This window comes from Octopus bimaculoides, chromosome 24 (assembly GCF_001194135.2).
Source record: "Octopus bimaculoides isolate UCB-OBI-ISO-001 chromosome 24, ASM119413v2, whole genome shotgun sequence".
In the NCBI taxonomy this organism is placed as follows: Eukaryota; Metazoa; Mollusca; class Cephalopoda; order Octopoda; family Octopodidae; genus Octopus; species Octopus bimaculoides.
In genome coordinates, this window is record NC_069004.1 from 23090957 (window position 1) to 23105884 (window position 14928).

Here is a 14928-nt window from a genome sequence, read left to right on the forward strand (position 1 = left end):
ACGTGTTATTGACTCTCTTTCTCTCTGCTGTAATAACATACACACACATGTATCACTCACATACACACTTTTCTTTGTACGACGGCCTGTCTTTGATTATGTTCTTATATGTCGCATTCACACTCTCACACAGACATACATCTTTAACGCCATAATAAATATCTCTGTTATTCATCTAATACGGTTGTGGTCTTTCATTACTGGTCATCTATGTTATCGTCGTATAACATATCATGTATATCATCTTCGATAAATATATTTTGTGTTCGACCGTGTGACGCGTTTAAATAAAAGGAGTCCTCTGTTTTTCCATTCGTCACCATTTCTCCTTTTCTGAGTTCGCACGGTCGTTCCCTTACATATTGTTTGCAGAGTTATTGTATAACAAAACAGGAAATTTCTTGATATTATTTATTCTTCATTACACATGTTTCATTTGCTAATAGGAAATTACAAAGTTTTACATGTTAGATAGACATGTAAGGAATTTCCGATTAGAAATTCTTCAGACAGAAAAATTAAATTAAACGTAGGAAATCTGTTATATGCCTATCTAACATATAAAACTTTGTAATTCCTATCAGGAAATGAAACATGTGTAATGGTGAATAAATAATACCAAAAACTTTCCAATTTCCTATTTTGTTATGTGGGGGTGGGTACAGGTATGTATAAGTAGTAAAACTATTGAAATACAATTAGACAAACAGCTTACCTGATCAAAACATGTGTCATTTTCCTCATTGATCAAATAATTAAACCTTCTTTTCTTTGATCTTCAACAGAAAAAGGAAAGAAACATTAAAATACATTTAATATATCTTTTTCTTCCTTGTTATTTAGTAGCTAATTAATTTCAAGTGGCAAATGGCAAGAATTACAAATGATGCACCCATCAAGTTGAGTGCTCAGAGTGAGAGGTTTAACCCTTTCGTAATTAAACTGGCTGTATCTGGCCCAAATATTCTGATTTATATTTAAACCATCCATATTTGGCCCTTCACAATTACCTTACTATTCTAAAGAGAAACAATCAGATCATCAGAATCTCAAACCTACAAGACAGTGCATGATCAATTCAAAACAATATGAATAAATAAGCAATACATTTGGTAGGGTAATTTACCTTATACTTGTTTCAGTCATTAGACTGTGGCCATGCTGGGGCATTACATTGAAGAACTTTTAGTCAAATAAATTGACTCCAATACTTCTGATTTTTTTGATTTGTTTTAAAGCCTGGTCCTCAATCTATTGGCCTCTTTTGCTGAACCACTAAATTATGGGGATGTAAATACACCACCACCAGTTGTGAAGCAGTGATTAGGGACAAACACACACATACACACACACATACAACAGGCTTCTTTCAGTTTCTGTTTACCAAATCCATTCACAAGGCTTTGGTTGGCTTGAGGCTATGGCAGAACTGGCTCTGAACCATATATATATATGTGTGTGTTTGGGTATGTATATGTGTGTGTGTGTGTGTGTGTGTGTGTGTGTGCGTGTGTGTGTGTGTGCGTGTGTGTGTGTGTGTGTGTGTGTGTATACATACACACACATGCACATACATACATACATATATATATTATATGTACACACACACACTTTGGGCTGGCTTCTTTCAATTTCTATTTACCAAATCCACTCCAAGGATTTGGTCAGCCCAAGGTTATATAGAAGGCACTTTGCCCAAGATATCATGCAGTAACACTGGACCTGGAACCATGTGATTGGGAGCAAGCTTCTTACCACACAACCACGTCTGTGCCTTGAATGCTAAAAGGGTTAAATCATCTCACATACACTGTTAATGTCCTTGAAAAAAAAAAAACAGTTTTAGAAATCATACAATCTCCTCCTTTCTTCAGTAAGAAACTTTTTTTCAATCCCAGCAGTAAGCATAGGGATAGGCATGGTTCCAGGTTCAATCCCACTGAGTGGTACACTGATCAAATGTCACCTACTATAACCTCATGATGACCAATGACTTGTGGGTGGTCATGTGGATGCCAATCATGTGTGTATGTGTATCTTCACATCATCATTATCAGCAACGTCTGCTTTAGTATGCTGGGATGGGTTGGAAGGATTTCCTGAGACACGGTTTTACAACCAGATGTCATTCCTGTTGTGAACCATTTGAAATTATATCTTATGAGAGGCAAGGTTGTCATAAGATGTATTTAAATACAGGCATACCTCAGCTTAAGTCGTTTTGATTTAAGTCATTGTCAATTATACATCGGTTTTCAAAAATAATATATAGAAAAATAAAAATCAAGTTAAGTCATTTTACTTGACTTTACATCTGTCCGCCACAAATATTGGAATTGTAAAATCACTACAGAACTGTTAAAAGCACATAACATCATGTTACAGTACAATGAATAAGAATAAAGGCATATAAAATCATATGTATAGTAAATGTTAAGATACACACCATAAAGTAGTGTAGCTTAGTGAAGGAAATCATGAAATCAGCTGTGTTGTCTTCTTTATCAGTCTTTCAGAACTCATGTTGCACTGTAGTTCCAATATCTACCGTTAGGCATCGTTATCACCCATGATTCCCACACTGGTTTTGAATTCAGATTTGTTTATGTCTGTTTAATGGCTACTTTCTCATTCTCATTCATTTGTAACTTTATTTTTTGCCCCCATGGCTCCTTAGAGAATTCATAGTGAAAGTGCTAAGCATCATGCTATATTACTGAAAGCAAAGAACTGGGAATGGTTACAGTTCTATATTTAAGAGATGAGGAATTATGTACATTATTTACATTTGACAGATATTTGTCCTTGTCTTGTTTGTTGTTAATACAACATTTCGGTTGATATACCCTTCAGGCTTCATCAGGTTTCTTGGGGAAATTTCGAACCTGGGTTCTCATTCCTAAGGTATTTTTGTTGTTGTTGTTGTTGTTGTTATTATTCAGGTAACTATTTGGAATCGAACTCGGAACCTTGGGGTTAGTAGCCTGCACTCTTAACCACTACGCCATATGCATGTGGGCATATGGGGTAGTGGTTAAGAGTGCAGGCTACTAACCCCAAGGTTCTGAGTTCGATTCCAAGTAGTTACCTGAATAATAATAATAATAATAATAATAATAATAATAATAATAATAATAATAATAATAATAATAACATCGAAAAATACCTTAGGAATAAGAACCCAGGTTCGAAATTTCCCCAAGACACATGATGAAGGCTGGAGGGTATATCAGCTGAAACGTGTTAACAACAAACAAGATGAGGACAAATATCTGTCAAATTTAAATAATGTAAATAATGGGAATGGTTATTATCCGTTTAGCCTAGAGACAAGTAAATTCGGCCTAGTCTAGCTAGCCTAGAGAGAAGTTAATTCGACTTAAGTCGTTTTTCGACTTACGTCGTGTCTCCTGGAACCAATTAACGACATAGGGTGAGGTGTGCCTGTATGTGCACACACATTATATATGCGTTTGTTGGTGTTTCTAAGCTGGATAAATCAGTCTACTGAGTTGCGTCCCCTTACATAAAAAAACTCACAAGCATATTGGTTTCAAATTTTTGCGCAAGGCCTGCAATTTTGGAGGAAGGTTGCAAGTCGATTATGCTGACCCCTAAAAGGATGAAGAGATTTGAACTTAGAACATGAAAACAGACAAAATGCTGCTATGTATTTTGCCCAGTGTGTTAATGATTCTGCTTGCTCACAGCCTTAAGACTCCTGAACTTATTAGATGCATGGGGAAAAAACAGTTGGTGTGTCTGTGTGGCAAGAAGCTTGCTTCCCAACCACATGGTTCCAGGTTCAGTTCCACTGCATGGCATCTTGGCCAAGTGTCTTCTGCTAGAGTCTCAAGCTAACCAAAGCCTTGAAAGTGATGTCCTCAGAAAGGCTACAGTCCGATGACTGAAACCAGTAAAATAGTAGTGTAGGTGGCCAAAACAGCATAACAAATTGTTATCAGTTTGTTGTCTCAAAGTTCTTGGTTCAAATCATACAGAGATCAACTTTTATCACACATCATTAACATTTAGCATTTAATGTCTGTTTTCCAAGCTGGCATGGTTTCGATAGCTTGATAGGAACTGGCAAGGCCAAGGGTTGCACCAGGTTCTATAGTCTGTTTTGGCTTGGTTTCTACATTTGGATGCCCTTACACAGTGTACTGGGTGCTTTTTACATGGCACAGTCACCAGTGTATTTTATGTGGCATCAGCACCCACACCAATTTTTTGTGTAGCACTTTGGTTTCAGGATCCCAATTCTGTTTTCTCAAGTACAGTAATACACCACATATCTCAGTCCTCTGTCATCTCATATTTTGCATTCATATTCTAAGGTTGATCTCATTGTTTATAATGAAATAGGCATCTTGGTTTGAGACAAACTTTAATGTCTATATGATATCTTGCCAGTTTTTTAATGCAGCTTTGTACATTGTATTATTTCTCAAACTTATCTAAACAACTGAGGGAATCCTCCAATAATAGACCATCCAACAACAGACTGTTGAAACAGTCTGAACTGATAGTTTCATAGTCACAGTCCATTCCACATCACGTCTCTATTTCACTTCAGTAATAACAAAGATGATTTCTAACACAGGCACAGAAATTTAAGAGAGACTTAAATCAAAGTAAATTGACTCCAGTGCATGACTGGTATTTTCTTTTCCAACTGGGATAACAATGCATTTCCCCTACAGCAAAACACCTGCTCCTGTCCCTTTATCATGCTTTAACTTCTCACCACCTGGCATAAAGTCATCTTTCTCACTACGACTCCCTTCTCAGTTGTTTACATTAAAGAGGGCATCCAACTGTAGGAACCATACCAAAGCAGATGTTGAAGCTTGATGCAGTCCTCTGGCTCACCAGCTCCTGTCAAACCCTTGCTAGCATGGAAAACAGGCGTTGGATGATGATGATCCTCAAGAACAGTGTTTCTCAACCAGGGTCCATATAAGATTTTTTCTGGTTCACACAAGTAAAACAGTAAATTAGAGATCCATAGTAGTATTTTAAAGATGCATGAAAAAAAATTTGCTTTAAATGTATTTATTACAAGAAAGAGTTAGGTTTCCTTCTCTAACATTTTATATAGCTAAGCCTACACAAGTTAATGTGTGAAAAAGAATAGGTATTTTGAAAGACATATCTATAAAACTAGTTTTAAACATCAAAATGGCTATGGGGGTTCATGAAAGTAAAACAATAATCAAAGGGGTTCATAGGTAAAAGATGGTTAAGAAATACTGCCCTAGAATGATAAAAGGCACAGTCAGTCTCTGTGTGATTTGAACTTAGAATATAAAGAGTCAGATGAAATGTAGCAAGGTACTTTGTTCGATGTTCTTTCAAGTCTGATAATCTACCAACATGATAATAATTGTTTTAAACCCAGGAGGGAAACAGTCAGTTAATCTTTAGCACGCTGAATGTAAATCATGTTGCTGTACAAGTTTTCTTCCCTGTTGTTGAAGGTGCATTGTAAAGCACTGAGAGGGGAGAAAACTCATACACCATGCTAAAGGTTAAATCGACTCCAGTATTTTACTGGTGTTTTATATTTTGTTGATTGGTGTTAAGAAGGGCAACCAGCTGTAGAAACCATGCCACAACAGACAGTTGGAGTCCGGCAGCTCCCTGCTAACCAGCTCCATGTCAAACTGTCCAACCCATGCCAGCATAGGGAGCAGATGTTAAACAATGATGATGATGATTACCCTAGAAGAATGAAACACAAAATTGGCCTTGGTAGGATTTGAACTCAGTTAACTAAAGTGATCCCAGTACTTATCTAGAACTTTATTTTATTGCCACCACCCCATCCACCCGCCCAATAAAACAAAGCATTAGTTTATGATTATCGTTAAGTATTTACTTACATCCTGTTCTTAAAGTTGTATTCTGGAGTATTAAAATATTCATTTTCATTTTCTTGATTAGGCATTCTATTAATGACTTTTGACTGTTTGCCAAACTTCCAAACAGGATTCAGATATGAAGTATTTGAAGTTTGAAAAGTTTGGAAATTCTTCAAATTTGGTTGAGAACATTCTTGCAATTTTTTAGTTGTTTCCAACTGAGAATTTTTCAAGTCAACCACTTGCGAAAGATTTGATGTCTGAGCTTGTGTATTATAGTTGTTAGACATGATCCTTTGAGACCTTCTTAACTGACCGGGATTATAAGGAATCACATTCAAAGAATTATTACTATTTACATTGTTGTTTTGTATATCAAAAAATCGATTATCATTGTCAATATGCTTCTTGTTAACAGCATTATAAGGCTTGATGTTGAAGTCTCTTTCACAGGGTACTACAGAAATGAATTTCTGATTTTCACTGGTCATGTTTTGAGATAGAATATCCATTTTCTGTTTTATGTGATAAAGTTCATTTGATATTTTTTGAAATGAGACATGTTGTATTTCACACATGCTATTGATTTTTTCTTGCAAATCTTGGTAACTATTCTTTATGTTCTGACTGATAAGATTTTCAATATTTTCCTCTTGGTAATGCTCGTTACTTTCAAACTGCTTTTGTATACTGTCCTCAAAGTTTTTAGAACAATTCTTCAGTATTTGCTCAAACCTTAAGGAGACACTTTTGCTGAAGTTTAACAATGTGTTAGCAGAATGATGTAGCACATCATCTGTTGAAGATAATATTCTAAAAAAAAAAATTAAAAAAAGGATAAAGAAAGCAAAACAATCAAGGTTAATTATTATTATTATTATTAGAAAGTTGATGAAGAGCTCACAGTGACGAAAGAGTTTAGACAAAGCACACTAAAACAATCAAGGTTTGTGTAAATGAAAGAATACAAGAAAAGAAATACTCAGAAAAGAAACATGTAAATAGAAATGGTTATGGTTGAGCTTCATTCTAATGAATGGTTTCAAATTTTGGCACAAGGCCAGCAATTTTAGGGATGGAGCATGAGTTGATTACTGGTGTTCAACTGGTACTTATTTTATTGATCCCCAAAATGATGAAAGGCAAAGTTGATCTTGGTGGAAGTTGAACTCAATGTAGAGGAACCAAAAGAAATGCCATTAAGCATTTTCTCCAACATGCTAACAATTCTGCCAGCTTGACATTTATTAAAGTGATAATCAATCAATGCATCTCTAATGAGACCGAAGGAAGATTGATATTTCACATCTTATCTTCCCAACCACATGGTCCCAGGTTCAGTCTCACTGTGTGGCATCTTGGTCTTCTAGTATAGCCTCGGGCTGACCAAAACCTTGTGAGTGGATTTGGTAGATGGAAACTAAAAGCCCATTGTATATGAATCAAGATGTGTGTGCGTGTGCGTGTGTGTGTGTGTGTGTGTGTGTGCGCATGTGTCTTTGCATCTGTATTTGGACCCCGTTACAGCTTGGCAACCATTATTGGTGTTTACAGTCCCTGTAACTTAACAGTTTGGCAAAAGAGACTGATAGAATAAATACCAGGCTTAAAAAAGAAAACTAGAAAAGCACTCAGAGAGTGCAGACCTCCACCAAGCAGCGCATTTCCGCCCATATACACGCATGCTGAAAATCACCCAATTTCCCAAACCAACGCTGGCAAAAACCTAACCTCCTCCCATACTTATCGCAACCATCATCATCAGCACTGTCTGCTTTCACCACAATCATCATCAAAAGTACAATCACCATCAAAAGTACAATCACCATCAAAAGTACAATCACCATCAAAAGTACAATCACCACAATCAGTTTCTTTACACAGTTGAAAATCCATTATCCGATACTGATGGGACCGAGATTGTTGCAGATTTTTGATTTTTCTAATTTCGGAGTGCTTTATTAAAAAAAAAAAAAAAAAAAAAAATTGCATCTACAAAACGGAACAGTTTGAGGATAGAAACCAGGTCTAAACACAATAGCTTATAAGCATACTCTGAATGTAGTTCTATATAAATCTTTAATAATTTTTTTTATACTTAAGACCATCAGAAATGTTAAGATATCAGCCTCTACCCACGTTGTCATGCTTTGATTAAAAGGTTACAGACTAATTTAATAGCACCACCTGGAAGAGATACACAGTCAGCTCTGAGGAACAGTAGCCCATTCAAGCAGAGGGTTGTTGTTTTCAGAAACACATCTGGTTTATCTGGTATTTGTTGTGGGTAATCATCTAGGGATCGTTTGAATGCTGTGAAGTCACTTTCCTCCTTTATGTGTGTCTGGTACGATGTTGAAGAGTGCAGGGCCAATTGAGGTGAAATAGTTCTGTCATAGTGTTGTGATACGACACGAACATTTCTGTAGTGGACAGATGGCACAGGGGCCAAGCCTCGTACGAATTTTAAAGATGGGCAATGTTGATGGAATATTTTCTACATCATACAGATGATATAGAGCTCACAGCAGCGGTGGAGGGAGCAAAGCCTGAGCTTTTTGAGTCAATCCCATTAGTCAAGGCTTGTCTGCAGACCTCCGCCAAGCAGCTCATTTTAAGATAGATATACGAGTAAAATTACTAATAGAGAAACGAAAATAAACTTTGGAAACAGCAACACCACCATAGGTTATGTGGAAACAATGAACGTATTTTCGAGGGAGATAATCAAAGAATGTAACATTGTAATACTTCATGTAAAGTAAATATAACAAATGAAAAATCCTTCAAGAATCCATAAGAATTCCTGGATCACTACCAAAATTTCATCATCTGTTCCTTGTGTCATTACCAACTTTTCCTGCGAGTTTCATCAAATACTGTTCACAACTTTTTGAGTTATTTTGCACACAGACAGACTGACACCAATGAAAACATAGCCTCCTTCCTTGACGAAGGTAATAAGACAAATATTGGGGTCGGTTCATTCAACTAAAAACTCTTCAAGGCAGTGTCCCAGCATGGCTGCAATCTAATGACTGAAACAAGTAAAAGATATGTGTGTGTGTGTGTGTGTGTTTGTTTATCTATCTATTTATTTATCTGTCTATGTCAGAGGTCACCAAACTTTTTCCTCGGCGAACCAGATAACTGAGAGAATGATGAGTGTGGGCTGCATTACCATTTTGTTCAATACAATACAGTGAACACACAAAAAATAAAGACAACCAACGAATTTATTTACCAAAAAGTTATCAAAGAAGGCGACATTAGCAGTAAGCTGGTTATATCACAGACAGAGCACACATATCCGAATCTCACAAACTAAGCAGCAAAAAAGGTTGGTGAGATTTGTGAAACTGGTGCTTAACTTTGAAGATATCATCAATATTTGGTTTGGAATTGCTGCATCCAGCCAACAGAATTGCTTTCAAATGTTCATCAGTCAACTTTGATGTGCTGACTTCACATTCTTCACATTTGAAAATGTTTGCTCACAGACATAAGTTGTTCCAAACACGGATGCCATACCAGAGGCAAATGCAAGTCCTTACACAAAAGGTACAGAGTCGCAGCGGGCTGGATGAACTGACCTCACGGGCTGGATGAACTGACCTCACGGGCTGGATGAACTGACCTTGTGGGCCATAGTTTGGTGAACCCTGGTCTATGTTAATCTTTACCTTATTTACATTATTTATATTTGATGGATATTTGTCCTCATCTTGTTTGTTGTTAACAACATTTCGGCTGATATACCCTCCAGCCTTCACCAGGTGTCTTGGGGAAATTTTGAACCTGGGTTCTCATTCCTAAGGTACATCAGCCAAAACGTGTTAACAACAAACAAGATGAGGACAAATATCCGTCAAATGTAAATAATGTACATAATTCCTCATCTCTTAAATATAGAACTATATTAATTTTTGTCTAAAAAAAATAGAAATGAAATATAATAAAAGAAGTCATTATCATTATTGTCATCAATTAATTAGCAAAGGACGTGAGTAGTGCTCACATTTTCAGTCACTTTCTGATTAATGTGGTTGATGTACAGTTCAAACATTTATTAGTAGATAGTCTCCATGATGAAAAAGGATTGTGTGGTGGGGTGGAGGTGGCAAAAATTCCAGAAGACTCTGATGCAATATGGAAAGGACAAAAGGAAAGCCCTTAGGTTGTACAATGCATGATGACAACCTTCATTTGTTTTCTTGCTGGTTATTTTGGTTATCTGAAGCAGATTAGTTGGGCCATGTGTTTAGCTTGTGTGACGAGCAACACTGTGGAATGTTCCTACTTAGCTTTTACTTGTTTCAGTCATTGGACTGCAGCCATTCTGTGGCAGCACCTTGAAGAATTTTTAGATGAATTAATCGACTGAAGTACTTATTATTTTTTTAAAGCTTGGTATGTAATGTATCGCTTTCTTTTGCCGAACCACTAAGTTATGGGGACGTAAACAAACCAACATCAGTCATTAAGTGGTGGTGGTGGAAGACAAACAAAGACACAGACACACACACACACATGCATATGCACACGTGCACACACACACACACACACATGCATATGCACACGTGCACACACACACACGACAGACTTCTTTTAGTTTCCATCTACCAAATACACTCACAAGGCACTGGTCAACCCAAAGTTATAGTAGAGGACACTTGCCCAAGGTGTCATGCAATACAAATGAAGCTAGTAACATGTGGTTAAGAATCAAGCTTCCTACCACACAGTCCCACCTGTGCCTATACACAGCCACACCTATCTTTGGTAAATTAATACCTTGTCCATCCATGGAGATGCATGGCTTAGTGGTTAGAGTGTTGGATTCATGATTGTGAGATTGTGATTTCGATTCCTGGATCAGGTGATGCATTGTGTTCTTGAGCCAAACACTTCATTTCACATTGCTCCAGTCCACTCAGCTGGCAAAAAGGAATAATCCTGCAACAGACCGTTGTCCTGTCCAGGGAGGAAACCAACCCTATCCTCATTACAGAGTAAGGTGGACTAACCCATGTCCACTTTAGCTAAGTTCATTGAGATTATAGAGGGTGGTTATGTCCATCATATATGAACAAGCTGGTCAGTAAAACAAAACAAGAGTAACATGTCCTGACCTTTACACTGTGATTGACACAACTGACCAATCCAATGCCTCACAGTATATACACTTAGTGTGTTCCTAGAGCAGATAAAGAAAGTGTAAGATATTTATGCACACACACACATAGATATGTAGGAAATAAGTAGAAAAGCACAAGTTTCACATATAGTGTGAGGTATATGCAGAAACTATGCTTTGGTCATATAATGCATGTGAATGAAGACAACTGTATAATAAATGCCAATTGCTTAAAATGGATGAATCATGTGGAAGAGGGAGACCCGGCAAGATGTGGGAAATAGTAAGAGCTGATCTAAAAATGTTGAGCCTCATGGAAGAGTTGACAAAAGAGCAGTTGATCAGCAAGTTGTTGTACTTGAGAGACCCCAACAGTAACAGTGAAGTCCATACTTGGCACTCCACCTAATTTGCCCACATCATGAACCCCACTACTTCCACACACATCTCATCTTCCTAACATCAATTCTTCATCATTCTTCTAATAGTGGTACGACCTAGCTACTGAGGTCATTTGAGAGCAGAATCAGCACATACTTCACCCCTCACCTCTGACTTTAGCACAACCAGGAACTGCCAGAATTGTTAGCATGTAGAGCAAAATACTTAGCAGCATTTCAGCCATCATTATATTCTGAGTTCAAATTCTACTGAGGTTGACTTTGCCTTTCATCCTTTTGGGGTCAATAAAATGAATACCATTTGAGCACTGGGGTTGATGTAATCAATTTACCCCTTCCTCCAGACTTGCTGACCTTATGCCAAAATTTGAGACCATTATTATCCCTCTTCATATTACTTCCCACCAATCATCCCCTTTTCTCAGCCTTTCAATAATTTCTCCCTCCCCTCAAAGCTAAATTTTAGTCTGTCAAACATGTTTAACCCCTCTTCTGTCATCATTTTCAACCACCTCTCATCCGTTGTCTATACTCCTTCACCTTTGTCACACCAATCACTGTTGCCACCTTCATATACCTCTGACCCTCACCTCTGTCATAGGTCATCATCCTCCCATCCTCTCCCCTGTCACACCCTGCACCTCTCCTTGCTTTCTGATCAATCTATAAATATAATGATATTCTTGTTCCCCACACTTCCTATACTGATACTTAGCAATTTCTCCTTCCTGAGCAACTTCTTTCTCAACTGGGGTCCATATAGACCCCACTTCAGGACCACTGGTCTGTATTCTCCTTTATACTTGCCTTCTTGTATCTTGTGATTATGTTTCAGCACTCCCTTCTAGATATTTTCACCCACCCTTGCATCATGTGGGAAAGCCATGTATCTCGTCTATAGCAAAATACTTGTACTTGTTCCTTTATCCTATTTTAGCTTTCAACACCTGGCATAAAAGCCACCTCCACCCTTCCTTTCAAATATACTCCTACTCAGATGTGAAAGCTCTTTCCTTTTCCCTGTTTTATTTTCTTCTGCATATTAATTGGTGACCTCACTAGTGATGGCACCACATAAAACAGCACCAAGTATACACTGTAAAGTGGTTGGCATTAGGAAAAGCATCCAGCTATAGAAATCATGCCAAAGCTGACATTGGGGTCTGATTTAACTCTGTGGTTTGATTGACCCTATCAGACAGTCCAACCTATGCAGGCATGGTGTTAAATGATGATGATGTTGCTCTATAAGCTTGTTTTATGTTTATGTATCAATTCTCTGCATGAATATATATACACATGCATGCAGTCATGAGATTCTATCTATAAAATTCCATTCACAAGGTATTAGTTAATATGAGACCATGGCGGAAGTCACTTGTACAAGGTGCCACACAGTGAGATTGAACTTTGGCCCAAGGTGATTGAGGAGCAAACTTCATAACCATTTCATAACCATACAGCAATACTAGCATCTGCAAACTTTTTTAATTCATATTTTATATTTTTGGAAATAGAAGAAAAAACATATTCAAAATAGCAAAAATCAAACAATAATTATCTAAAAATTAATATTATTTACTTCTTTTCGAGATCTTTAAAATTTTTCATCAAGAATGTTTTTAACTGTGAAAATTCTTTACTCTGTCCTTTCATAACTTCCACTTCATGAACAAAAGAGCTTTTATTTGATGATTCTTGTTTCAAAATTGCAATCAATTTCTGTAAATTATCCTTCAACCAGCCCTGATGACCTGAAAACTCTTCAGAAATTTTGTTACAAAACAGCTTCTCACTGCTTGCATAATAATGCTTTAAACAACTCAACTCTTGATTCAGTTTTTCAATTTCATAGTCTTTCTACAATAAAACAAAGTTGAGTGATAAAAGCTATAGGATTTGTAATGATGATTATAATGACAAAGTTTATCAATTATTATTACAGAGAAGCTTTGCAGTTATATAGACAATGTTTCATGTAAATGAATGAAAAAGAATATTTGATTGATTATTAATAGGACCATTTATTTAGTAGAGTATATATCAAGCAAATGCACGTGGCTTAGATGTTATGGTATTCAGCTCATGATGAGCTTGATTCCTAGTGGCACATTGTGTCCTTGAGTACATTACTCCAGTCTACTCAACTGGTAAAAATGAATAGCATCTGAATTTCAAAGGATCAGCCTTGTCACATTCTGTGTCATGCTGAATCTCCCCGAGAACTATGCCTAAGGATAAACATACCTGCTGTGGAGTGCTCAGCCACTTGCATGTTAATTTCACAAGTGGACTGCTCTGTTGATCAGATCAACTGGAGCCCTCGGCATCGTAACCAATAAATTGTTGTTACAATGTTGAAGTTACTTGTGTGTACAGATGTTTTTGTAGATGCAGTAGAATATTTGTGCCTGGTTCCATGGTTCATTGAGTATGTTAGCTTAGAATCAGCACATACTTCACCCCTCACCCCTGACTTTGGCACTACCAGGAACTGCCAAAATTGTTAGCACATAGAGCAAAATGCTTAGCAGCATTTCAGCCATCGTTATGTTCTGAGTTCAAATTCTACTGAGGTTGACTTTGCCTTTCATCCTTTGCTAGCTTAGTTTTTCTATGGCTGCTATGGAGAAAAACATAGTAAAAGGAATATATACAGCTAGAGAAGATAAGAGGTTTACCCTTGCATGCATTATTTAGTGTACTGACAGAGTTGCTATCAGTCCAGAGATGATTGACCAGAGAGAAGAAGATAGCTGCTTGCTTGTGTTTTATAACCTGCTGGTAAACAAATTCGGTCAACTAAAACAATAGGGTTCTTCTTTTACCTTTGACTTTCTTTTATCATTTTTTGTTGTTGTTGTTGTCGTGTTATGTATCAGGGATTCAGGAAAAGGGATGGCAAACCTTCAGGGAGGAGAAGATGATGCTTCTGCTAAAATTGTGGTTTTCTGTGTATACTAGTGGTCCAATTGGCAGAAACTTCTGTACATTTTGGGATGTTGTTACAATTCTTATTCTGACGATAGCTAAATTGGCTGAAATGCACCTCTTGGAAAATCTATCTATATAACTCCAGTAAGCTGGAGTAATTGGTAGATGAAAAGGATGCAATGGAGGTACATGCATGATTCACTAGGCCTCTTCAGAGATTTACATGCCAACTGTAGGCCGAAACAGCTGTATGACTTTGTCCCTTCTTCAGTCACTAGATGTCCTTTTGAATTTTGAATTTTTAATTGTTGATATGACATAGTGTGTCATATGTGTTTGTATATTGTCTTTATTGTCCTTTTGGTTGAAAAATAAATGGATGTGGATTTGGTAGACGGAAACTGAAAGAAGCCCGTCGTATATATGTATATATATATATATATATATATATATGTATGTATGTGTTTGTGTGTCTGTGCTTGTCCCCCCAACATCGCTTGACAACCAATGCTAGTGTGTTTATGTCCCCGTAACTTAGCGGTTCAGCAATAGAGACCGATAGAATAAGTACTAGGCTTCTAAAGAATAA

At 37.0% G+C, this 14928-nt stretch overlaps 1 protein-coding gene across 1 annotated transcript in view; it reads right to left on the bottom strand.

Annotated features, from left to right (window-relative positions):
- Window positions 1-14928, bottom strand: part of LOC106872916 (protein PF3D7_1417600) — a 56056-nt gene that overhangs the window by 3892 nt on the left and 37236 nt on the right. The window contains exons 8-10 of the mRNA XM_052976282.1: window positions 12988-13265; window positions 5889-6680; window positions 716-776 (exon numbers count right to left, since the gene is read on the bottom strand). Coding sequence (XP_052832242.1) covers window positions 716-776; window positions 5889-6680; window positions 12988-13265 — 1131 coding nt within the window. The remainder of the gene's footprint in view (window positions 1-715; window positions 777-5888; window positions 6681-12987; window positions 13266-14928) is intronic.